The 25,924-nt window shown below is 52.4% G+C and overlaps 1 protein-coding gene across 1 annotated transcript in view; it reads left to right on the forward strand.

The window, feature by feature from the left end:
* The first annotated feature begins 813 nt into the window (after positions 1 to 813).
* Igsf9b (immunoglobulin superfamily member 9B) overlaps positions 814 to 25,924 on the forward strand; it is a 46,971-nt gene continuing 21,860 nt past the window's right edge. The window contains 13 exon segments of the mRNA XM_051156104.1: positions 814 to 1,109; positions 11,403 to 11,600; positions 13,511 to 13,657; positions 18,647 to 18,798; positions 19,117 to 19,234; positions 20,252 to 20,393; positions 20,592 to 20,737; positions 23,139 to 23,281; positions 23,568 to 23,708; positions 23,792 to 23,908; positions 24,144 to 24,242; positions 24,244 to 24,295; positions 25,201 to 25,312. Coding sequence (XP_051012061.1) covers positions 1,046 to 1,109; positions 11,403 to 11,600; positions 13,511 to 13,657; positions 18,647 to 18,798; positions 19,117 to 19,234; positions 20,252 to 20,393; positions 20,592 to 20,737; positions 23,139 to 23,281; positions 23,568 to 23,708; positions 23,792 to 23,908; positions 24,144 to 24,242; positions 24,244 to 24,295; positions 25,201 to 25,312 — 1,631 coding nt within the window. The 5' untranslated portion in view covers positions 814 to 1,045.

The raw sequence follows: 25,924 nt of genomic DNA on the forward strand, positions 1-25,924 counted from the left end.
TTGTGTGCAGGAGAGGAGCATTTATTTAGAAAGAGGAGGAAAAAGTTTAATGGCTCAGAGTTGAGATTTAGTAATCATGAGAAACGATGACCAGCAGTGGGGGTGGCAGTACGTGTGCACATGTGTTCCAGAGGGGTCTGTGACTCGCAGCAGCTGAGCCAATGACTCATTCTAAATTTAGCGACTTCTAGAGGTCATTTTAGTCATCCTCCTGCCTTTGGGCTGGAGGATGCCTAACTTAACGCCAACCACGTTTGGTGGAGATGGTGTGTTCTGAGAGAATAGTGAGCAAGGGAGTGGGGGGCAGGGAGACGTCACGTGACCTCTTTGAACCGATCTCCAGCAAAGGACGTTCCCTATTTTCCCGAGGATGCTTGGGTTTCCCTATCCCTGTCAGAGCGTGGTCCTCCTGGGAACTGCTCCCCCCGCCCCATTGACAGAACCGGATGTTGGATTCTCAAGGTGGCGGGGGGCTCTATCCCCCTCGGACCTGTCAAAGGTTATTGGGACTCCGAGGGCCCCATTGGCCCGTACGGGAAGCTACCATTTGTTTAATCAGAAACTTGTCATGCAGTCTGAGCTGAGAACAGAATAGAGCAAAGACGCTACAACGCCTTTTCCCAGGCAATGCGCATGATTCTGCGGCTCTGTCCTTGCTACACTTCAACGCACCTTGAAATGGGCTCGCCTCCTTCGAGCAGCGACGGACAAAGAGTTAAGCCAATCAGACCCTAGATCTGTGAGGAACGTCCAATAGGCAGACGTCAGGGGCGGGCCACCAGGATAGGCCCGGCTAGGCTTCACCGTGGACCTGGCTGCGCTCTGCCTCGGTTGGCAGTGCAGGTGCCGCTGCGCCGGGGCCCGGGAAGCTGCGCGCGCTGAGCCGAGCGGAGCCAGGGAGGGATGGAGAGCGGGCCGCCCGGGCTACTGGAGCACCGGCAAGGGGCGTAGGCAAGCGAGAAGCGGGCACTGGGGCACGAGAAGTGTTCAGACGCAAGAGCACTTCGCGATAGGATGAGGCTCTTGGCTGGCGCGCGGTAGTACTATGATTTGGTATGTGGCCACTTTGATAGCAAGTGTGATCAGCACCCGAGGTCTTGCGGCTCAAGGTGAGTTGAAGTGCAGCGTTCCTCCTTCAACCCTCCTGGTGTTCTCAGACCTTCTCTCGGGGCTCTGGCTCCCGAACGCCAGGGGCGAGGCTCCGGCTTCGGCTCCGGCTCCGGCCGGGCGCACCTACCCGCACTGGCGCTAGGGCCGGGGAGCTGCGGGTGGGAGGAACTCGGCGGGAAGGTGCGGGAGCCCATGGGCTGCGGAGAACGAACGCCTTGGAATCGAAGTGGACTTGGCCCACCTTGGGCCTCGTGGTCCACAACCGTACGTCGAACCTGAGCTTTGGGGAACCCTTAGTGCTCTAACTCTGGCTGCTGGAGACTTCGCGGGTCTTCAGGCGGGATTCCGTGACTTCCAGCACCTCACAGCACTGCACGATGGAGGAGCCCTTGCAGGGAGACGCGACCAAGAGCTTGGGACTCCCCGCAGCTGCCTCTAAGGGACCTAGTTCTCCACCCCGCGCTCTTCCTTTCCATACATCTTGGTAGGGGGAGGTCGGATTCCTTTGGCAGGTGATAAGCAGAATTGACCTAGCAGCTCCCAGCAGCATCTGCTTTCTTGGCCCTGGCGGCCGCCAGCGCCCATCCTAGCTAGCCGCACCTGGGCCCCGGCCAGGCAAAAGTTCCCGGGGAGGCGCCGTCTCCCCTTTGCGCTCCAGGCTGCCAGGCTCCGCGGCCGAGGGTAGGGGGCGAGGGCCTCGAGGGAGGGGTCTGCTCCTCTGCGGTTCAAAGTCGAGCAGAATTTTTCTTTCTGCCTTCTCGGGTCTGAGCCCAAGAAGAAGCGAGGGAGAAGCCAGGGCGCGTGGTGCATACTTGAGCGCGAGAGCTTTCGTTTTGGAGATGGCAGAGCTCTGGGTGGCATCCGGCTCTCGGCCCTTGTATGGAAGTCAGAGCCGAGCCTGGAAGCCGCCCGGACTCTGAGCTCACGGTTTCTGCGGGTGGAATGGACCCGGTTACGGGCAAGTTCGCAAAGCAGGGAGGAGATGGCGGCGGGAGAGGAATGGTCTGTGGGTGGAAGGCGGCAGGGTGGCAAGGACCTGCGGACCAGGGAGCCATTTAGTAGGGCTCTGCTGGAGGCTCGGGGTTCCCCGGCTTCTTTGCACCTTGCCTGGGGGCGTGTGGTGGGGGGAGTGGTTTGAGAAAGTTTCCGGATTGGAATGTGTCTCCTCTGCTACTTGAGAGGGGGTTCTGAACAAGAAAGGAGGGTGGAGGGAAAGACGGCTTTCCATCCATCACCTTGATGGTCGGGATGGTTATAGAGCTTTCCATTTGTCGGGTGGGAAAACTAACACAGGGTGACCTCAGGAGCTTATGGGGGAAAAGATCGATCTTGCTGTGCCTCTCCCCTTCCCCCTTCCCACGCAGTCTTTCAGTGACCTCCTCCTCCTCTCCTCTAGGTTTTGGTACGTTCTGCTGTTGGACTGTTTCTGAAAGCACAAAAGGCTATGGTAGGATCAGAATTGAAGAGACACTGAAGGAAGGCTTTGAACTAGCCTCCCAGCCTCAGCGAGGGTATAGGAATGGACAGATTTTTTTTTCTTTAACTTAAACACAGAGTAAAAGAAATCACGTTTATATTCCAGAGATTCTCAGAGTGGCTAGACAGGAGGAGGAACTTCCCAACGTTGAAGGTTGTTGGACGCGAAGGTTATTAGCACTTCCGTCTAGAATTCCGGCTTCTGTCTGGGGGCAAGGGTGACCTGATGGGTCCTGGGGGTCTTTTTAGTCTAAAATGGCTCTAGGAGGTAGTTACAGACATAGGTTTGCTGGTAAATTGTCGAGATTCAAATCCTGGCTGTCCGACTTGCTGACCTTGTGACCTTGGACAAATTTCTCAGGTTTTCTAAATGTCACTTACCTCAGTGGAAAGTGGGTTAGCTGTAGGAACTTGTAGAGGTTTGGTGTGTGTGTGTGTGTGTGTGTGTGTGTGTGTGTGTGTGTGTGTGTGTGTGTGTGTGCGCTCAGTACTGTGATGGAGAAGTGGATGGCTGCCTGTTGAGAAGAATGTGCTCACCAAACATCTTATTAGTAGTTCAGTTTCTGTGGGATTCCTGGCTCCTTATCACTTCCTTTCCTTTGGGCTATTGAGGGAGCTGGAAAGTAGGAGTGTGTGAGGGGACATGCAAAAGGCTGCCTCAACGGAAGCTAGACCCCTTCCTGGGCTGACCTTGTCTGGAAGAACCTCTTGTTTCCTGCATCCCAGTGAAGTGTGGGTGGGGCATGCAGAATTGCTTGGAAGTCCTTTACAAGGTCTGCAAAGCTGAAGTATTGCTGGCTGCCAGATGCTATAGGAAGGATGCGGAGCCCCGCCTACAGAGGGAGAAGGGTACCTGCTTGTCTTTGAGGCTGGGGTTGCGGTGCTGATGAGAGGATCCAGATGATCTTTGAGTGGCAGAGGTGACTTCTGGAGAAATCCTCTAGCTCCGGGGACAGTGAGAGGCTTCGTTTAGAGTCATCTGAAGTAGGACCCATCAAACAGTCAGGTTGCAAGTCTAGGATAGAGGTGGGCATGGACTCTTCCTTTGGGTGCTGCTCAGGCATCTTGGAAGTAACAGAGGTTGGTAGCGTGGTCCAGTTGGAAGGGAAACGAAAACAGGAAAAGCAGAAGCAGGTGGATCTCTGTGAGCTTGAGGCCAGCCTGTTGTACAGAGCGAGTTCCAGGACAGCCACAGCTGCATGGAGAAGCCCTGTCTCAAAACTAAAAAAAAAAAAAAAAAAAAAAAAGAGGACAGAGGAAGGCTACTGATGTAGCAATCTCTGCTTCACAGACATCTGCCCAGCAATCTGGGGGAGTTTCCACATCATGGGGGAGTTTCCACATCATGTGGAAAGTCCTGAGCGAGGTATAACTGACGGCAACCTCCCGCAATGGAGGGAAGGCTGCTTTTTATTCCTGATGCTACCCCCCACTGCCTGCTGGAGTTGGTTGGTGGCCTCCCTGGCTCCTGTGTGCCCAGGTAAATTAGGGTCCCACTCAGATTCTGCTTGCAGTTGTAGCTCTGCCCTCTGTTCTCTCTCTGGCTTTGACCCACCCAGCATCCCTTGTTGATGGAGATGGAGACGGAAAGAAATGTGTTATAAACCCCTGGGCAGCCTCTCAGCTGAGAAGGACCTGGTTTAGGAAGTGGGTACTGAGTGCTGGTATGAGTGTGTCCAGGACACTTACATGGAGGCGGAAGTGGTGGCAGCAGTGGGGGTGGGGTGGGGGGTGGGGAGTGTCTGGTAGGAGGCCCTCTGCAAGAAGCTAGAGTGGGTCTGTGTGGGAGGAGGCATGATGCTGGGTACTGGAAAGAGTCAGCTGGTCACTCTGGGCCTATGGGCCTGCACACACCAGTCTCTGGAGTTGTCAGCTCCCAGGTTCAGATGGTTTCACGTTTATACCTCTGCGACAGAAAGCTGGGATCTGGTTTCTCAAGGAGCAAAGGCTGCCTGGCTAGATTCTGAGAGCTGGCCCCTCCCTTCTTTACTGTGCCTTGCACTTTCCAGGGTCTAGGTCTCTTCTCTGTCCCCTCCCCAGAGGGCAGCCCCTAGCTCTTCTTTGCCTTTTCCCCAGTTCTACTGCATGCTCATTAGGTCTCCCTGAGTCCTCCAGTTTGCACTGAAAATGTGGGGGTGGGAGGTGAGGCCCAGTTAGGCAAGCACCGTGAGCAGCGAGATTTAACTGGTTCCCTTTGCCATGAGAGCTGCTCCCTTCTGTGGGTTTCTCAGCTGGGGCCCCAGAGAGTGACCCCTTCCTTCCCTCTGCTTCCAGGGGTGGCTTGAGCAGTTTGTGTGAAGAGAGGATCTGAGTGAGCTGTGATTGGTAAGAGCTTGTGTGTGTGTGTATGTGTGCATATACATATGTGCCCTGGTGCTATGTATAGTCCTATTTGCATGTGTGAGTGTATATTTTTAAATGTTTGCACACACACAATATATATATATATATATATATATATATATATATATATACACACTGTATGTGTATACACACACACACACACATATATATATATGCCTGTACAAATGTATACATGCCTCTGTAATTGGTGTTTACACATGGACACATAAGTGTGTTTGTATGCACATACATGTATCACATCAGGACAGAGCAGTTATGTACAAGTGTTAGGAAGGAGCCCCTCTTTCGAGTACTATGGGATGCAGGGAGACTGCACGGCAAACTGCTTCCCTGTGCGTTGTTCCGCACCCGCATCCAGGCAGCCCAGATGTTCTTCGAGTTAGAGGCTCCAGGTCTAACCAGGGACTAAAGAACTGCTTGGGTTCCAATAGAGAAAGCCCAAGTAATGGGCCAGAGGCTTGGGCTCGTGGGAAAGTTGACTGCTTCTCCTGCTAGGAGGCATTAGTTGCCATGGCCTGGCACAGACCAGGGTAGATAAAGCCTGGGTGCCTGGGGAGATACAGGAAGATTGGGGCTGGAGGAGCAGCTTGCAGGCAGGCTTCTGCCCCAGGGGCACTGCCCATGGGTGTGGCCTGGTCTGCCTGAGGCAACTGACCTATTTTTCTTAGAAATCTTCCTGCTTTCCTGTTCCTCTTGCATGAGTAAGCAGCAGAGTGGTGAGTAGGGATGGGGCCTCTGGGAGGGTTTTAAAAGTTCCAGGAGGGTCAGGGCTGTGACAGAGGTCTCAGCCAGCTTGCCAGACCTTCTGACAAAGAGGGGGCCAATAACCTAACCTTTTAACTTTTTTTTTTTTCCTGGTCAAGTGGCCCGTAGATATGGGGGTGTGGCATAAAACTTGTACTTGGGCACAGATTGTACCTGCGAAACATTGCCTCATCCTGGCTCGGAGCATGGACACTGTTGCTCTATCTGGAGTTAACCCTCTCACTCATTTCCTATGCCCGCCTGCACTCACTGGCCAGCCTTGACTTGTGCATAGCACATTGCCCTGGGAGGCACACAGGCTATGCGAGGACAGGCGTCCATCCAGTTGGTAGGGCTAGGGTTGTGGCTATGGGAGGCATGGCTTCACTTTTCTGCTGAGGAGCCTTGCACTGAGATTCAATTACAGACTTCCTTCCTGCCTGTGGCTCCTGGGGAAAGGGCTCTTGGAAATATAATCTAGCCCAGCAAATTAAGGTCACTAATAGCATTGGTAGCTCATGGTGGCTGGGGGTGGGGTGGGGTTGGCAATTCACCCAGAAGGTTGGAGGTGAGGGGTCTCAGTCCACCTAGTACCTTGCTGTTCCTAAGGTTGTGGCTGATCTGGCTTGGCCCACTGTCCCTCGGCCTCTTGGGAGGGGTGCAGAAAGGCAGTGAAGATACTGATGGGGGCCACGGCAAGGCAGGGCTTTTCTAGAATGTGAGAGTCCTTCCTAGGCAGAGGAAGGATAGATGCCATAGATAGCCTCACACCCACCCATCTGCGTATGTCAAGGATGGGACATCCTCACGTCCTGGGTACTGGTCTCCTCTGCAGGCCAGGCTCTCTGTATGCCCCTTCCCTGGTACTCCAGTAGCAGGAGCCAACTTTCTGCTGTCCTCAGGCCCTCCTCCTCTGGATGTGTGCCTCCCACGTGGTGAGAGAGCCCAAGTCTGCTGGCTTCCTGGAATCTCCTGGAGCCTCCTGGCCTGTCGAGGAGGAGGGATTGGGGGGACTATTGGGGGCTGTGTCTTTTTTGGACTCAGCAGGGATTATTTTCAGGCTGGCAGATGGAGGTGGCGGTGGCTGTCGCTGGTATTATTAGACAACAGGCCTGTGGTTTGAGAGTCTGGTGCCCAGAGGAGGAGGAAGAGGAGGCTGCAGCGAGGAGCCATGGAGGCTGGGTATTCTTCCTTCCTCTCAGCAGTAATCAAGCCCAGCAGGGCTTCCAAGGACCAGGTAGAGTGACCTTCACCAGAGTCAGCCAGTGTTGCTGTGTCTCTTTTAACTGCTTCTGGGAGGAAGGCCCATCTGTCTGTGGTCTTAGGACGTAGGGTCTGGACTCTGAGAGCCTCTGGAGAATGAGCATAGAAGCTCTGATTTGGGGGAAAGAGTGGTGCATAGGGCAGAGAGGCCTTGGTCCCCAGGGTTCTGGAAGGAATCCTGACCCACCATTTGTTACCTAGGTAGCTTTGCCGGAGCCGCCTAACTGTCCCTGTTTGCAAGACAGAGATAGCAGTGTTGTGTCAGAGGCCACACTATGGGCATGTACCATCCCACTCATAGCACAGACTCTGTCTGTAGTGGAGCTGGGCACTGTATTCTATTTGCCTTCCAGCGGCGGCAAAGGGTTTCTACACCTACCTCTTGTCTCTCCTCTTGGTGCTTAGGAGTGGTTTTCCATGGTCAGGACCCTTCCTCCCCAGCTCTTTGCTGGCTCTGGGTTGTGACGGTTGAGTGTGGGTCTGTGCCAAGCCTTGGATGACTTGTGGTTCTGTGCACACAGGGTGTCTGCTGGCAGCTCTGGACTCAGCTACCCACTGGGTACCACCTGGCCCAGAGAATGGGAGATTTGTATCCTATGGGTTTTCCAAAAGGTCAGCCAATCTGTAGGGGCCCCACTCCATCCACCTTCCCTCTTGTGTTCTTTTCCTGCTAGCATGGCATAGCCCTAAAATGGCCTGGGTGGACACTCAGGATTCAGATTTAGTAGGCATACATACAAGACCATCCTATGCTCTCTTGAAAAGTGCTGTGTGGGGCCCGGGAGATTTACTAGCCTCCTCCTTATGGTGCTTGCTCCCCGGCAAAGCCAGTCTGAGGAAGGGATTTGTGGTCACTATTTCTCGGCATTTCTTTTGCCCTCCCCCTTCCTCTGGTTCCTTCTAGCTGTTCTGCATGGTCCTGCTGGGCACAAATATGTCTAGCTTATGCAGACTCTGCTCTGATTCTTAGCTCTAGGGCTCTCTGAGTTCCAGTGTCTCTTTGTTATGGCAACTGGCCGGCGTGTCTCCCTAGTTGGGTTGGGCATGCACTCAGCTTGCATGAGATCCATTTGTGCCCCTTTCCTAATTTCCTGATTTGAGTCTCTTTTGCACCTGGACTCAGATTTGCTTGCCCCTCTGTTTGATTTCCCAATGTCTCTTTTTTCAAGGCCCTCTTCCCACTATACACTATACATTAGCCAGGCTAATAACTTCTCTCCCGCTTGCCCCGCCCCACACACTGTGCTTTTCTGGAGAGATGTTTACTAGACATATTTTGGCTCAGAGAAGATGAAGCCTAGAGAGAAGTATCTGTGGGTGATGGGGTGAGTGAGTGAGGTTACGCACCCAGCGTGTGTGTGCGCGCGCATGTGCTCTCGGGTGTGCATGTGTGTCTGTTTCTGTCTGCGTGTAAGAAGGAAAGAGAAGATGACTATTTTGAGATCCAGAAACTCAGGAGAGCCTGGACTGAGTGTGGAGGCTGAGACATGGCTCCCCCTTGCCCCCCCCCCCCCATCGCGTTCCTTGTGGAGAAACCTGCCTCATTTTTGTCTTGTGTGTCATCTTTGGATTGCACCCACTTTGCAGCCACTGTCGGTGGTTGGAATGCCCTGGAGAAGAGATGCTGGTCGGGAGTGCTTGTTGGGGTGTGCTTCATGCTTGGGGCTCAGGGCTCAGACCAGGGGCTGGCTGAGGCCGGGGCATGTGAACATGCAGCCTTCCTTTCAGGTGGGAAGGAAGGTGGGAAAACGCGGCCTTATTGAGATGCAGTGAGAAGCAATCAGTGTGGGTGCAAATGAGCAGCTGGCACTGTGGGGACCCATGCCAAGGTTGACCTACCTCTGGGCATTGCCCTCCAGAGCCCTGAACTTGGCAGCCTGTTGTCCAGAGCAGACGTTGACTGTTGACTACTAGAACTTCCCAGCCTTGCCCAGCTCCCTCCCTTCTGCCTAGATTCTAGGGCCAAAGGCACTGCCTTCAGTGAGCCATTTTGCTCTCCTCCAGATAACCTGGCTCTGGGGAAAGATCCTTTTCCTTTCTCAGGCACCTGTAGTTTGTCTCCTAATCTCCTCACAGACTGTGCTGCAAATAGTTTTTTGCACGTGTGCTCGCACATGCACATACACACACAACCTGCATTATTCTCCCCCAACCCCTTCCCCTATCCTGTGGGCTGTTCATTCTTCTTGGTCTAGTACTGGTCTTTGTATGCCTGGATTCAGTAGGCTTTTTCCTTTTTGCCCATGTGTCCTATGGGATGTGGGGGATGCAGGGAGGCACTCCCCTGCTACTGGGCCTCCTCTTTCCTGGAGGGCTTGGGCTAAAAACATCCTGGAGCCAGGTTGAGGGAGGGGAGGCTGGGAAACCTGCCTGGGCCTCTGGCAGGTGAGTGCAACACTCTGCTTTGCTCCAAAAATACTCAGTGATCTTAGCTCTTTCTCTAGAAAACAGTGATGTCACCGAGAGCCAATAGGCTTCTGCAAGGGCTTGCCTCCCTCTCTGCCTCCTCCTTCTGCAAGTTGCAGAGAAGAGGGAGGAAGAGGGGGGAGAAGGAGACACAGGCGACACACACTGACTCCTTGGAGAGGTACAGACGAGAAACACACATGCACATAAGAAAGCTCCCCGTTTCTGAAAAACAGGCGAAGTGCCTTCTCCTGTTATAGGCCAGGAGAAATGCATAGGCCTCATCAACGCATGCGCGTGCACGCGCGTGCACACACACACACACACACACACACACACACACACAGAGAGAGAGAGAGAGAGAGAGAGAGAGAGAGAGAGAGAGAGAGAGAGAGAGAGAGAGAGAGGGCAGGTAGACAGAATCATAGAGTGGGAGTAAGATAAAGAAACAGAGATGGAGGCATTGACAGAGAGACATGAGGAAGGAGCAGGGGAGAGAGACAGAAAGACAGGGGTATACAACACACACACACACACACACACACACACACACACACACACACACACCCCCCTCGTGCACTAAAAAGAGACAAAGACAGAGATGTAGAGGAGTCAGAAAGAGAAAAGCAAGAAAGGAGAGAAACTGGTACAGAGGACACAGGTAGACAGGGATCAGGAACACACACACACACACACACACACACACACACACACACACACACACACACACACAACCAAACACACAGATATGAAGGACAGACAGAGACATGAGCTCACAGGGTCAGAGGTGCAGAAAGAGGACGGGGGGGATCCACAAAGCTCTCTTGCTCTCCAGCAGGCAGGCGGTCAGGCTTGTAACCTCCCTTTGTGGCTGCTGTCCTTGGTGCTGCCCTGGAGAGCTGGGCTTGGAGGGTGGTAAAGGGGAAATGTGTAGCTAGCTTGGGGGAGTGGTGGGCAGTTGAAGAGAGACACGGGTGAGGCTGTCCTTCTTATTGGAAGAAATGATCAAGGTGACCTTGTTGTCCCCTTCTCCTTTTCTGGTGTGAGAGGGGTGTCTGGCTGGAGATGGGCTTCAGGTTCTGTTTGCTCTGATGTGTGGACAGTGTCCCCAGAGTTAGCTTCTTTCCAAGCTCCTCAAGGCTGCAGTTTGGGTAGGTTGGAGGCCCCTTCTGTCCACCTCCATTCCTTACCCTCTTCCCCATGTGGGTGTGCCCTTGCTAGCTCCCTGATTCTGATGTCCTCTGTGAAAGGTAGGGGATTACTCCGGGGCGCCCTCCTTTGTCACCATTATCTTTCTCTCTTGGTGGTGATGTCTGGGGCGACTGTGAGAGTTTAATGGATTCAAGGCTTAGAAATTGGAGGGCTGCAGTGCCTCCTGCTCCCCTCTGCAGCAAGGCTGGCGCAGTGGGTTGGAGGAGGGGCTGCCGAGGCCGCTCAGGCCCGTGGGGCTTTCCCTCCGGTGTTGCCAAGCAGCCTCCTTAGCTTGTTAGGGATTCCCCACTCCTGTATGGAGCCCTCTTGTTTAGTGCTGTAACACCAGGCTGAGCTGGGGGTGGAGCAGCAGAGGAGGCTGGCTCTGCCTTCGCCCACCAGGCTCCAGTGGGAAGTGCCTTGCTTCAGAAAGATTGCAGAATGTTCATAGGGACTACAGCTTGGCAGGGCCTCCAGGACTGAAGGGCCTGCATGTCCTGTGCTTCTTGGAAGGGCGGGAGATACCCAGGGAAGGCAGGCCAGGCATGATGATGCCTGCTGCTTTTTGGGTCTGGGGTGGGAAGTCTTTCTTGTAAGACTAGAGAAAATGGGGCATCCCTTCCTTTCTTCTTCTCTTCCAAGTCTATACAGGAAGCTTGAATATCCTAAGGGCAGAGGGAGATATGCATAAGAGCTGGGTGTCCAGGGTGCACTAAGGACCCTTGGAGAGGGAAAGGGTAGGACCAGAAGTGGGAGGGAGGGTTGGATATCAGCATAAACTATAGGAGCAGGATCTTTTTTTTTTTTTTAACCAATTCTTCATGTGTCACCTTTGCTGTCCTTGTTAGGTGCCCACGGCCTGCGAGAGGAACCTGAGTTTGTGACTGCTCGAGCTGGCGAGGGTGTGGTTCTGCGATGCGACGTAATCCATCCAGTGACGGGACAGCCCCCACCCTATGTTGTAGAGTGGTTCAAGTTTGGGGTCCCCATCCCTATCTTCATCAAGTTTGGCTACTATCCCCCACATGTGGACCCTGAGTATGCAGGTAAGGTGTGAGCGATGAGCGCTGTCCCCTCTTTCTCTCCATCACCCTCTAGGTTTGGGCTGTGTTGAGCCTTCCCGTTCAGGCCTCAGTGGTACCCACAAAGTCCCAGCTACTCCTCATTTTTTTTTCTCTGTCACGTATGATCTTTTTCTTGCCTGGCCTTGTTATCTCTGTCTTTCATGGTCTTTGCCCTTTTCTTTCTCTCTTTGCCTTCTGGTGGGTTTTTAACCATAAGTAGGAGAGGAAGTAGGAGGCGAGGCAGACAGGAAGCCTGTCTGTTCATCCTGGGGATGTGATGAGGGACCAGGAGTTTGGGGCAGGCTAGAAAGCGGGTCTCTTTGGAGGAAGCAAGGGGTAGAGGGCGAGGAGATTCAGATAGCTCCACCTTTTCCTAGGCATGGTATTGCCAAGGCTGTAGATTAGCTGTCTGCATGCTTCCATTTCCCTGGCTCTAAAGTTGGGGTATCCTGTGCCGAGCTGCATCTCCCCTTCTTGCTGTTTGTGCTCCTGGCAGACATCTGATCTCACCTCCTCTGCCTCTACCCCCACCCCCTTTTCCCTGGCCCCCACCCCTTTATGTCTTGCTCTGTAATTATTCTGCCAGCGTGGTCTCCCTGTGACTCATTGCTGCCGCCTGCCAGGCTGCCAGGGAAGAGGGCACAGGGTGTGTGCATATGTGTGTCTGTGAGTGTGAACATGTGCTAGAGCTGAGAGGACATGAGGAGACAGGCAGGATGCTCCTTCTACCTTTCTTTTTCCTATGGCTTCTGAGGTCTGAATTACCTTCTCTGAGAATGCATGCATTCTTTTCTCCCTCCTTCCTTTCCTCCCTCCCTCCCTCCCTCCCTTCTCCCATTCCTTTCCTTCTTTTCTTCCTTTGGTGCTGAAGATTGAACTCAAAGCATCACACTTCCCATGTAGTTGCTGTACCTTTGAACTCCACCCCAGTCTCTGTGGGCAGGGTCTCACTACATTGCCCATTCGGCTTTTTACTCACATTCCCCTGCCTCAGCGTCTCTTGAGCAGCTGGGATAACAGGCTTGTACCACTGTGCCAGGCCCTTTCCTGGTTGGCTTTCTTCTGAGCTGGTGTCTCTCACCCTCCTTTTGGCCAGCGTTGACGCTGAGCGACATTAGAGTTTCTACAAGGAAGGCTTGACTCTGAGGCAGGGAGGCAAACAGAGGCCTAGTGGTTTGGGTTTCGATGAACGTGGGCTGGAGTGGAAGGTGAGGCAAGAGGGGTCTCTGGGCTGCCTTGTCCACCGCAGCATGGGCAGGGACTCTGGTATGCCCTGTGTGTCACAGAGGTGGTTAAGGAAGAGCTGCCCACCCTTGCCTTGTCTGCCCCTTCTAGGCTGGTCTTTGTGGGAATGTTTCAACTTACTACTGGTAGCACGAATGGGAGGGACCAAGCATCTGGCCCTGGCCTGTCTTCCCTCTGCCTCCTCAGGGAAGACAGATAGAAGGAAGCTGGGACAGACAAGTCCTTGGTACCCTGCTGAGACGAGGATAGTCTGGGTCCTGCTGGGCTCCCCCATTGTATCTCTTTCTACATCTTTCTCTCTCTTCTCATCTCTGTACCCATAGTGCCTTTCTTTTGACCTATATCTCCAAAAGAATGGGCATATTTAAAGGAGCAGAGGCTCTTGTCAGTGCCACACACAGCAAGCTGCCCTTGTAGGCTGGTGCAAGGCCATTTGGGGAGGGGCAGTGGCTCCATCGTCAAGGCAGTTTGCTTTTGCTTTGTCACCTGTTGCCTATAGTGGGTGCCGACTGACAGTTTGGTACACTGCCATGGAAAGTGGTCTGAAGGTTTGCCTTTGGCAGGAAGAGTGAGAGAGGTGATAGATTTGCCTTCATGGCTTGGCCTGACAGCTCACTCACTGGGCTTTGTCTGCTGTGTTCCCCCAGGCCGGGCCAGTCTTCATGATAAAGCTTCTCTGCGGCTGGAGCAGGTGCGCTCTGAGGACCAGGGCTGGTACGAGTGCAAAGTACTCATGCTGGACCAGCAGTATGACACATTCCACAACGGCAGCTGGGTCCATCTCACCATTAACGGTGCGTAAATGTTTCTTGGGAATAGCCAAGGAAGATGGCCTCTAGGGCCTACGCTGGAGGATACCCCTCTACTAATAGGACCCCAATAAGCCATGCCCCATAAGATCTTGCTTGTTGTCTCCTTTACGCCCCTTAGAAGTATTCCTGGCATTCATGGGTCAGTAGCAGGCATAGAAACAGCAGGTCTCCTGTGTGCAGGGTGGCATCAGAGTTCCTCCGAGGAAGGAATCTGCTTCTGGGAATCAGGGGCTTTGAATTGGTCAGTGTTGGTGTCATTTCTCAGCCTCTGATGACTGTTAGCCCAGGGAGTGCCTCTTCTCAGGTGGAGCTCTTTGACTCTCAGCATGAATCTTTCTAGGTTGCCCACTTTTTATTCGGGTAATAAGCACCAAGGGTCTTGTGTTCCTAGCCCTACATCGGGTGATAGGTAAATAATGTTGAGTAAACCTAGACCCATTTCCTCTTGAACAGGGTTTACCAGCTCATAAAATGTGAGAATCCTGGGAAGAGGAACCGTTTTAATGGCTGTCAGTTATTTATAGCTCACGTTAAATGGATTGTGCTATGCACAGATGCTTTTCATGTGCCTGACTAGGGCAGGGAGGCCTGGGTGAGCTTGCTGAGCTCCAGGCTTGGTCTAGGCTGGGGTGTCTTAGGTCCACAGTGGCAGTGGTCTGAGGGACCTCACATAGGGTGAGGCTTTAATAACATACATGCTGAGATGTGCTGCCTCCGGCATAAGTCTGGGGTTATAAATGCCATGGCCAAAAAAGAAGAATCGATGTTCTTAGACTAGAAATTTCTCTCGAGATTTTTTTTTTTTAAAGAATGGTTATGTCTCCCTTTCACTGGGTTTGAGAGAGACTCCTTCTCTCTCTGGTTCTGGGAGCCTGTCCAAAGCCTGGGGAGAACAGAGTATTTTAGTTTTTTCTTAAGAAATAAATATTTTTCTTTTCCAGAGTTGGGAATCAAACCCAAGGTCTTGGGCAGGCCAGGCACGTGTTGTACCAGAGATATTTATGTTCCGAGCCCCAGAAGAGATTATTTTATCAAGAGTGCTGCTGACCTATAGTGCAGGACACTTTCAAGTTGGTGGCTCCAGGTCAGAGGTGGGGTAGTCACTACATGCTTGCTGCTCCCTACTGTTGAAGGCAGATTTTACATCTTCCATGGCTTTTCTCCAGCATCAGCCCGCTTTGGCGTGACCACTAGAGCCAGTTGTCGTGTGCACAGGGAAAACTCCTCTCATAGGAACCCAAGCGAAATCTGAAGGTAGATTTTGCTGCTCAGGCCTTTCAAGATTGAGCACCAAGCCAGGAGATCCTGCATCATTGCTTTCCCCCTGCCCCCCTTCTGTGCCTTTTCCTACTGCCTGACACTGCCTTGAGGTGTGGCCTATCTCTCCCATCATCCTGATTGATAGTGTCTATTCTGGGAACCCAGACAACAGCTATGCAGCCAAGAATCATGTTCATGGAGGTGGAGTCATGGGGAACTTGTGTTCTGCCGGGTATTGTCTTTGTTTGCATGAATTGACAACTCAGCCTTTGTTAATTTCTCAGGGTGGAAGAGATGCGGACCAAGGCCCGCCAAAGACGTGGCTCTTTTCCTGAACCCACTGTGTATTAAGTCACTGGGGCCCGTTGGGTCATCTCTCTGAGTTTCAGTTTCCTCAGAGTCAGTTTGTGGGGGTGTCACAAGATTCTGTGGACTGCTATGTGAGATTGTGTCTTGGGCACAAATTATCCGAAGGCAGTTATGGGCAAGACAGCAGCCACATTGTTCACAGTGAGGAAAGGGCAAGCAGATCCAAATGTGGTGGCAGGGATAGCTGGTTAGAAGGCACTGAGGACTTTGGTCCTTTAAAAATCCTTTTGGCCAGGCGTGGTGGTGCATGCCTTTAATCTCAGCACAGGGAGGCAGAGGCAGGCAGATCGCTGCGAGTTTGAGGCCAGCCTGGTCTACAAAGTGAGACCAGGACAGCCAAGGCTAACACAGAGAAACCCTGTCTTGAAAAACAACAACAACAACAAAAAACCCAACCCCCCCCAAGCAAAAAACAAACAAAACAAAACAAAAAACAAGCCCCCAAACTCCAAAACAAACAAACAAATAAAAATCCTTTTGAATCTACCCAAAATTATCCATATGAGTAGGCATATTTCCCCATGTCCTCTCGGTGGCAGGCTCTGGGTATCAGGTAGGGCACATGACCCAACCCTGGTGTTTAACTTTTCCAATCATGTTAAGAAATGATCCGCCTTGTGCCTTTGGGAGCACCAAAGAGGGAAAGCCTCTCGGAGGGCATGGCCTATGTCCAGAATCCTGTCCAGAGAGGGACTTAGGCAAGAGCAGAGAGTAAGGTGGTGAGGGTCCTTCACTAGAGGGAACAAGCGAATCTGCAAGTCCAAAGGAGGTGAGCGCCTTTACAGATGGAGGGCAGGTAGGTTGTAGGCACACTAGTGCTGGGCAGAGCACTGAGTCTGAGCAACCATTTGCTCCATGTCTGAGAACTAGGCCTTAGCAGAGTCCACTTCCTATTACCCATGAGCAGATGTGGAAGAGGCAGAACAGAATCCAACATGAGAGAGAGAAAGAGAGAGAGAGAGAGAGAGCCTTCACTCAGCCCCCCCATTTCCTCTCTTTGAGAATTTCTTCCTGTGTAAATATTTCCATTCTGGATGGAAGGAGGCCAGTGCCATTCTTTTGTCACGTCCTGAGTGCGATGTGTAGTGTCAGGCACCTTTCAAAGGAGAAAGGCCAGTGCAAAAATAAGAGTTACAACAAATGTTCTCATTTTCCCCCTGTGTTTTCTTTGAAGACTGGTTGGGTAGAAACAATCCCAATTATTTCTTTATCACACGCAAAATACCTCCACAGCCCAAGCCAAGTCTTGCTGTAGGTCTGGTTTATGGCTTGGAGGAGAGACCAGCTTATTTCTAACCTGCGCTATTAATTATAGGGCGCTTGCAGGAGGAATTAGGCCTCAAAATGCAGCTGGCAAGCTAACACCTAATTCAGTAAATAATTGAGAGTCAAACCATTATTTTCCTGAAAACTTGAAATTGTTCAATGTACTTTCCTGATTAGCACCTAAATAATAAAGTAATTATGTAATTAGTAATTAATTTGTCACTTCAGGACATAATTTAATTTATTATCTTTTCTTTTAAGCTTGACACTAGAGGTAATAGAGGCTGTGGTTGAGTTAACTGACTTTCGGGGGCAGGGTGGGTGGGTGTGGGCTCTGGCACTAGGACACATTCTCAGTGTCTGGAGGCTGCAATCCCTGGACAGATTTACAAGGACTTGGGAGGGCCCCATCATCATTACGTTTACTGTCCTTCTGAACACTGGTTTTCTCGAGGATGTGTGTTTTATGTGTAGTTCCAAATGTCCCTGTGTACCCAGCAGCTAAGGGTGCTGGAGACTGGTGGCCAAGGTGGCCCTGCGTGGTCTTGCTTCTAAGAGGGTGTGTGTACTTGCACTTGTATTAGACTATGGATGTGTATGCTGTAGACCTTCACTCACTCATTTCATTCACCGACCTTCCATTCATGAAATGTTTGTTGAGCACGCCGCATTCCAGGAAGTGCAGGAGATCTGAGTGTTCGGTGTCACCAGGAAAAGACACATGCTCAGATGGGGCACAGAAATTGGGTCTGGATATAGAGTTCCAGGCTAATGCAAGAGCTCTACAAATGGATGGTGTTGAGGTTGGAAGTTCTTGCACAGGGAGGCACAGAATGCCTGTGTTGTTCGAGTCAGCAGGAGAAAGTGTCGGGGACAGGAAGCTGGTGCAGGCAGGAGCCAATCCTAGTACCTTCTGACCAACTGACGCTGGGAGCATGGCTCCATGGGGCAGCAAAGACCCTTTCTGAAGCTTGTTCTTAGTCTTCAGACCAAAGCCCCCAGGAATGACGACGACAGTAGTGATGGCAGAGCAGTCAGTTTGCTGTAAACATTTGCTTGCAGGTTTTACAAGATTATCCACAATCCTTATGTCATTAATCCTCTACATCAATTCTAGAGGGCAGAGGGTGTAGCTAAAGCCCAGAGAGTCTGAGGCACCTGCCTAAGATTATATGGCAGGCAAGTACTTGAACTTGGGTGCTTGTGGGGAACCCAGAATGGCCTAGCCTGGTAGCATTGGTGTTGGTGTTGGTATTCAGAACAGCCATTTTGGAAGACCATGGAACCAGTAGTCCAAGAGGTTAATGCCCGACCAGATTGTCTCTGCAAGCAGCTCAGGCAAAGGGGGGCTGAATTTCTTCAAAGCTGATTATCCAAACAGGATAGAGTGTTAATCACACCTTCAGTGCTTGGGAAGTGACTACCGCACGTACTCAGGGAAGAATTAAGAAGGTGGTAGCCCGCAGAATTCACTACTCATCTTTATCCACTGGAGTCAAAGAGGAGGCAGGCAGGTGGGAGGTTTTTATTGTTTGTTTTTTGTTTTTGTTTTTGTTTTTTTTGTTTTTTTAACCTACAGAATGAAGTAACAGTAAGACTGCGTCCTTAGCCTGGGACAGGCATTAGGCTTTGATGGCACTCAGTCAGGAAATCAGCAAATGAATGGGCTTGGTGGAACTGGGGGTACTCAGGAGCCCCTGTGCAGTGTGATAATCCTGGAGAGATTCTTGTTTATGTCCTGTTCCTAGCCCTGTGGGAAGCTTTACTGAAGCTAAATTCAGCCAGATGAATGGAGAATTTGTAGCTGGCCAGCCGGAGTGTAGGCCCAAAGTTGCCCTCATTGTCTCTGCAAGCAGCTCAGGCAAAAGGTGCTGATTCTCTTAAAAGCTCATAATCCAAATGGGATGGGCTGCTACTCACACCTGCAGGGCATCAGTAGGTCGGTCCTAGGTCTCCCCGCTCCTATGATATACCGGAGAGTAGTTTCTGCCCACTTTCTTCTGTTGTCCTTGCATGCTGCAGAGCTCTGTGCAGGTGCATGGGGATCACCTCTTACTTTCCTGGTGTCCTTTGCAGCCCCTCCCACCTTTACAGAAACACCCCCCCAGTACATCGAGGCCAAGGAAGGTGGAAGTATTACCATGACGTGCACTGCTTTTGGGAACCCTAAGCCCATCGTCACCTGGCTCAAGGAAGGGACCCTCCTCGGTGCTAGCGGAAAGTACCAGGTGAGTGCAGCTCTCACCTGGGTACCACAGGCTCTCTTCTTGGTCTCTCCTCTGACCCCCACCCCCACCTATCTCCCATCTAATGACCACTGATGCTCTGTGTACAGGCCCAGGGTGGAGGCAGGCAAACTAATGGATCAACTCGACTGAAGGCATTCTGCTGCCTCTTGTAGGGAGATGAACAAGGAGGCTGTTATCCTCCCTGTCCCTGTCCATGAGTCCCCGAGGCCATCTCCAGCCTCTCAGAGCTCACCTCTTTGCTTAGGAGACATGCTAGTGAGGCCCACAGGTTGATGTTGCACTCTTTCTGTGCCCCAGGTGAGTGACGGTAGCTTGACGGTGACATCGGTCAGTCGGGAGGACAGAGGCGCCTACACCTGTCGAGCGTATAGCATCCAGGGAGAGGCTGTGCACACAACCCACCTGCTTGTTCAAGGTAGGGGGACTTTCTCAGCCTCTTTATCCTTAGAACTCGGCAGGAGGTTTCCAGGCCTGCTGAATCATGGAGAATGTTTTCTCATGGCACAGCCTGCCCAAGTGGCGGGGGGGGGGGGGGGGGTAGGGGAAGGGAGCCGGGTAGAGGAGCTGGGGGGGGGGGGACTGTCTCATACACATCACTTTCTGTGTCTCTCACCTTGGTCAGCTGGTGTGGCAGGGAGACAGGGACCATGGCGAGCCATTTTTGATTTCCTGTTGCGAGTGCATTCCTGCCACGTCTTCACTTTCCTCAGAGGAGGAGATACCCTTGGGTCATCTATCCGTCAGTGACAGCATCAATATGTAAAGATAGAGCTATAGTCAAGTCCCTGACATTTAAGCAAAATCAGGGACATTGATTAGAACTGTGTTCTGCAGTCAGCTGTGAGATGTTGGCCAGAGTGCCTTGAAAAGGGCTGAGCGTTCACTGCCCAAGATGGGCAGGGTGTCAGGATGGGCTCTGCCTTCCCACCCTCTGTATGCTGGAGTGACAGTGGGGGGTTTAGGGCATGGTGACTGTGGTGACACTGTCCTGTGGCCTCTGAGAGCTCAGCAGGAGCGGAGGCACACCATGGGAAGCAGCATATCTCCTATGGGAGGGCCAAAGCCCAGCTCTGCTGAGGTCTGGCTAAATAGTCCCCAGGTTTGCTGGATTCTGCCTCTCTGCTCCCCAGCCTCCTCTCCTGCATGGCCTTCTGAACTTCTGTCTGGGGGAACAGTACAAGGCTCTGGCTCCTTCAGAGACAAGATCAGGCCTTGCACCTTCTGAGCTCTGTTGGAGAGCTTTGGGCAGGAAAGGTGGGTGGAGGTTATAGATGGCTGCTCTGCAAATTGTGGAGCGGTTGGGGATGTGGCACTGAGTGGGTACCTCTGCTGCCCAGATCCCCCATCTTGAGCATCCCAGAGCTTCCTGGGAGCCCTGGCGTGGTAGCCCTCCCCATCAGGAGAGGTGATGTTTATTCCCTGTTCTCCCCAGGGCCTCCCTTCATTGTTTCCCCTCCTGAGAACATCACCGTCAACATCTCCCAGGATGCTCTGCTTACCTGCAGGGCAGAGGCGTATCCCGGCAACCTCACCTACACCTGGTACTGGCAGGATGAGAACGTCTACTTCCAGAAGTGAGCAGCACCCTGCTCCAACCCTCTCACATGGGTCCCCACAGGAGGCCCCTGCCTTGATAGAGGGGTCCCGGCAGTGCCTGGGAACCCAAAGTTTCCTTGCTGCCTCTAGGGGAGGTTAAGGGACTCAGTGCTACCTTGCTTGTAAATTTCTGCCAATGTCCCTCATCTCTTTGTCTGCTTGTCACTGTTTTGCAGTGACCTGAAGCTAAGGGTGCGGATCCTGATTGATGGGACGCTGATCATCTTCCGAGTGAAGCCAGAGGATGCTGGGAAGTATACCTGTGTCCCTAGCAACAGCCTGGGGCGCTCCCCCTCTGCCTCAGCATACCTGACTGTGCAGTGTGAGTAGGGGTGAGGGAGAGGGTTCTGGGTATTCTAGTAGGTGCAAACTGTACTAGCTAGATTGGACGTTGAAGTCCCAATATGTTTCTGAGGATTACAGGATCAGCTGAGGGAGGAATACGAATGGCTTCAGGGGAGGCCATGACCAGCCTGGCCAATAGGGTGAACTGATATTGGCAGCTGTCTTCTGTGGGCTGGTCATCATTGGCTATTAGCCAGTTCATTGATTCGAGCTTAGGTCAGGTTCAAGGATAAACAGACCTTAGCTCTGAGCATTTGCCGTTCAGAATGGTGGTCTTTATGTTATCGAGTACTGGTTTATACCTGGACCTTGAACTAATTGCTGCTAGGCACATTTTCCTGGGTGTCTCAGGATGCAGGCTTAATTCCTCTGCCAGTTGCACTCTGCCTTTCCACATGTGAACATTGCACACTGGACCTTCCTGGGTGACTTGGTCTGCTTCCACACCTGGCTCCTTCTGGTTACCTACTCCCTCTGCTCTGGGGCTGTGAGACTCAAAAGAAAGAGATGATATTTAGCCAGACCCATAAAGGGCTTGTGAGCGAGCCTGAGATTCTACCTAGTAATAATACTTGGGTGCCCTATGTTGCTTTCCCAGCCCCGTGACAAGCTGGACATTGCGGCCCAGTGAGATGGGAAGATGGGTATTGAAAATTAATGTCTTCCTTTTGGCTCATGGATGGCCCTGTCACTCAGGCAACAAAGGCTGCAGGTTGTTGCTATAGGTGACGGGCCTCCATTATTAGAATGCTGGTGTGGGAGAATTACTTACACCCGAGGACATGGAGAGGCAGGGGTAAACAGTGTAGTGTGGTGATGTAAGGTAGCCTCTGAGCTGAGGACAAGTAGAGGAACAGTTGGGAGCCTTGGGAGCTCTCCCTGCTGGCTGCACAGGTCTGAGTGTTTGCTTGGGTCTTCTGTGAATGGGCAAGATCAGAGGGGCGGAGCTCAGTTGGGTTTGCTGTGTCCCACTTCGTTCCTCATGGTGCGTGCTTTCTCATTTCTGAGGGATAGCTTTGCTGTGGAAGCAACGGTCTCCGCTCTCTTGCACTGCTGACAACTCACAAGGGTTTGTAGCATGTTGTGGTGGAAGTTCCGGACTTTCCTGAGCTGGGGAGCCCAGGATACTGGGTGTAACCCCCTACCTAGACCTAAAGCAGGAAAAGCAGGAGACTGGGTGCATTCAAGCAGCACTGGGGAGGAAGGAAGGGCTACAGGAAGGGGCTGCTTGACCTTGCAGGTGTGCCTCTCCCTCTAGTCTGGAAGCAGGCAGTGCCACATGACCTAGAAGGCGGTGATGATGCAGGGGTGAGCAGGCCCACAGGGATCTGCCTTCCGAAGGATGCCGAATCAACTGAGATGAAGGCTCCATCCTTGGAGCCGTGGGCCACTGTTGTCTTGCAGAGGCGGTTTGGTTTTGCTGGCTCTCCTCAGCACCGCCGCCCACTCCCACCACTCGTCCCGGTTTTTTTTTTTTTTTTACCTTCTTCCTCCCTTCAAAGAGAATCCAGGGAGCTGAGATTTATAGGTGGGTGAGACAAGGATCTTTATTTCTGCTAAAAAGCAGTGTTCAGAGTATTTCCCATTCATAAACCCTTTGAAAACCTTGGAGGAATTAAAAAAAAAAAAAAGACTATCATACCAAAGTAGGAAGCTACATCTAAATATATAACTCGGCCTGGGTATTTATGTAAGGCTGTTCTCTGAAGAGCTCAGAATGCTTAAAAGGTGTCAGCTCATTCATCACAGCCTTCCCAGCTCAGGATCTTTCGCCTTTGTAGCCCTAGGGGTCCTGGGGAGAAATGAGAAGAGGTACCTAAATTTCCAGCACAAGGGCTACAGGCCTCTTGTCATCTGTCCTGGGGCCATGATAGATTTTTTTTACCTTTAACTGCAGAGTCAGGTGAAGTACAGAGGCCAAGGGAGGCCAGACACCCAGCAGAAGAAATACCTACCGTTATGCTGGGGACGCATCGTGCGTAGAACTGACATTGCTCTTTTTGGTTTAGGATGTGGATTAATTGACTTGCTTACTCCCAAGAAACTTCAGGAGCCAAAATAGCTGGAGAAATGCATGGTCATTGTTGGCTTGGCAGGGCTGGGCTAAAGTCTGGTGTGAGAGTCATTTCCAAGTTCTGAAGACCAGGGCAGTTTCAAACGTGCCTCTGACTGCCTCCGAGCATTCTTCAATGTCTTAAGGGTCTTAAAAGCATAGTCACTTGGACAGATGAAAGATGTACGCAGCCTGCCCCAGCCTGCTGTGTGTGGCCCCTAGCCTCTAAGTGTTAGAGAGCTGGGATTGTTGGTCTTATTAACCATGGTGGCCTTGGCTCCTGGCACCGGCTTCTCATGTTTCTCCACACTACCCCTTTTCACAGACCCAGCCCGTGTCCTCAACATGCCCCCTGTCATCTATGTGCCTGTGGGAATCCATGGCTATATCCGCTGTCCTGTGGATGCCGAGCCACCTGCTACTGTGGTGAAGTGGAATAAGGATGGCCGGCCACTGCAGGTAGAGAAGGTATGAGTGAAATGCATGCTGGGGATTCAGAATGGGGTGCATCCTTCTGAAAATAAAGATGCTGCCTCTGGGCTCTGGTTCTCTGCCAGCCCCGTTCCTCCTAAAGAAAACCAAAGCAAACAAAGAGCAATGGTCTGGCAGGAGTTTGGCTGTGCTCCATGCCCACAGGGGATGCCAGCACTGGCTGAACTGCTGTTCTGTCCTCTCAGACCCTGCCTGGAAGTGGCTGGGATGCAGTGCCTGTGTCCTGACCATGGCTCCTTGCTCTTTCATCTCTGTCTGGCAGAACTTGGGTTGGACCTTGATGGAGGATGGCTCTATTCGAATCGAGGAGGCCACAGAGGAGGCTCTTGGCACTTACACCTGTGTGCCTTACAACACTTTGGGGACCATGGGCCAGTCTGCCCCTGCACGGCTTGTCCTGAAGGTGAGTCCCCAGGACTGTACGTGGCCTCTGGTGGGCAGTCTTGTGTGGGCAACCTTTCACATCTGTCTCTGTGCTTCCACTAGGACCCCCCGTATTTCACGGTGCTACCTGGCTGGGAGTACCGGCAGGAGGCCGGCCGGGAGCTGCTCATCCCCTGTGCAGCTGCAGGGGACCCCTTTCCTGTCATCACCTGGAGGAAGGTACCTGGGCTCTGAAGCTCTTGTGCTGTGGGGGACGCATGGAAGACCCAGGGGTGGTTCTACTTGGACCAGTGTGGACAGGCCAGATGTTAGGAGGGGAAGCGACACTAGAGGATATAGTGGCAGGGCACTGGCAATGGGCTCCGGGATCGCCCCACCATCTTCATCCTCTTTAGACTCCTGAGTTATGAGCACTGGTCCCTTAACCTGAATCCCTGCTCCTTGTTTGGCTAAGGTAGGGAAGCCCAGCAGAAGCAAGCACAACGCCCTGCCCAGCGGGAGTCTCCAGTTTCGTGCCCTAAGTAAGGAGGACCACGGGGAGTGGGAATGCGTTTGCCACCAATGTGGTCACAAGCATCACTGCCAGCACGCACCTCACTGTCATCGGTACGTGGTTGGGTAGGCCAGCTGGGGCGAGTGTCTTTCCTAAGTCAGACTGGGGTGTGTGTGTGACAACTTAAAAGCCTGGACCTCAGGAGGCTCTGGCAGGGAGGATCAGGGGAAGGCGGACATGTGGAAACTGGCAGGAGGAGAATGAGTGAGAATCAGACCATGTGGCCCCTCAGCCAGGCACTGAGCTGCCTGAGGGTCAGGCTGGTGTCCATAGCCTGGGACACTAGGAAGTGACTAGTACTTCCTGTCCTGACTGGGTAGGACTTGTCACCCTCCTACCCCCCACTTCTTCTAGCCTGTCCCTTAGGGGCCTGGCAGCCAAAGTTGTACCCAAGGCCAACACTGACTGTTTTATTGCCAGTTTAGTCTATTAATAAAGCGGTGTGCACCTGGTCACTCACAGTCTATCAGGGAAGCCCATGGCCGTTCTGCCCAGCGTCGTAGCCTTCGTACCTCATACCTGAGGCTACTGTTGTCTGTGGTGTAGAACGTGGCTGGCTCTTGTGGATAGAGATTAGTAAGGGGGTGTGGTTTTTGGTTTCTTCCAAGATATGAAGGGAATGGTTTTTGTTTTACTTTTTTCCTCACAAGAGGCATGGGAATTTGGTCAGGATGGGAAAAGTACTGCTTTACTTGCCCTGTGCCGCCTCCCCACCCTCCCCCGCTCCCCCATCTGTGTTCCTGCTAGTTATGCTAGCCTATGTAGTGGGTGGGCTTTTCTCTCTGTCCCCAGCAGGGCTAGGCTGGACTTGGGATCCTGTCCTCACTGCTGCCACTTCCTATGATGCGTATTGCTGCTATATGCTCTGTCTTCTCCCGAATCTCCTACAAGATGATTTTGAGGACCTAGCAAATAGGCTTGGCTCCTTCTTCTCTGAGATCTCTTCCTTGGTCTCCAGGCACCAGTCCCCATGCCCCGGGCAGTGTCCGGGTCCAGGTCTCCATGACAACTGCCAATGTGTCCTGGGAGCCAGGCTATGATGGAGGCTACGAGCAGACATTCTCAGTTTGGTACGGACCTCTGTGAGTCAGCCCCGCATGCTTTGCTCTCTGCTTCTCCCTCCCTTTGCCCCACTCAGGGCATCCAGGCTGCCCTAGGCTAGCCTATCCTGGGGTGGAGGGTGGGCCCAAGGAGGCTAGGATCTGTACTTGCCAGCTAGAAGCTGGCAAAGAGGACCAGACAGTGATTGAGTACTTAAGGATGCTAGGGGTATCTATAAGGGACTCAGTGTACCCTTATGTTTCCACCCTGGAGGTTAGGATGCTGACTTGGGGTTAAGTTGTGGCCCCTTCTGGTCTCTTTTTGGTTTCTCTTAGTGCCCCTCCCCCATTTCATGTTTCACCTCATTCTTTCTCTAGGCGCTCAAGCTTGAGGGCATTGTGAATAGCACCTGGGATGTAGAGTCTACTTTGTAATTTGTTCCTTGCCCAGGTACCAGTTAATTAGGAGAACCGGTGCCCCCATCCCTGCCCTGTCTGTATTTTCTCTATAGCATCTGTGCGCATTATTCTCATGCGTGTTTTTGACCAGACTAGTGACTTAAGATCCTTGCCCAAACCTCAGGGTAGGTAGATCTCACAAGTGCATGGACCAGAATAAGACCCCAAGGCCTGGACCAGTGG

Source organism: Acomys russatus, chromosome 14 (genome assembly GCF_903995435.1).
Source record: "Acomys russatus chromosome 14, mAcoRus1.1, whole genome shotgun sequence".
Lineage (NCBI taxonomy): Eukaryota > Metazoa > Chordata > Mammalia > Rodentia > Muridae > Acomys > Acomys russatus.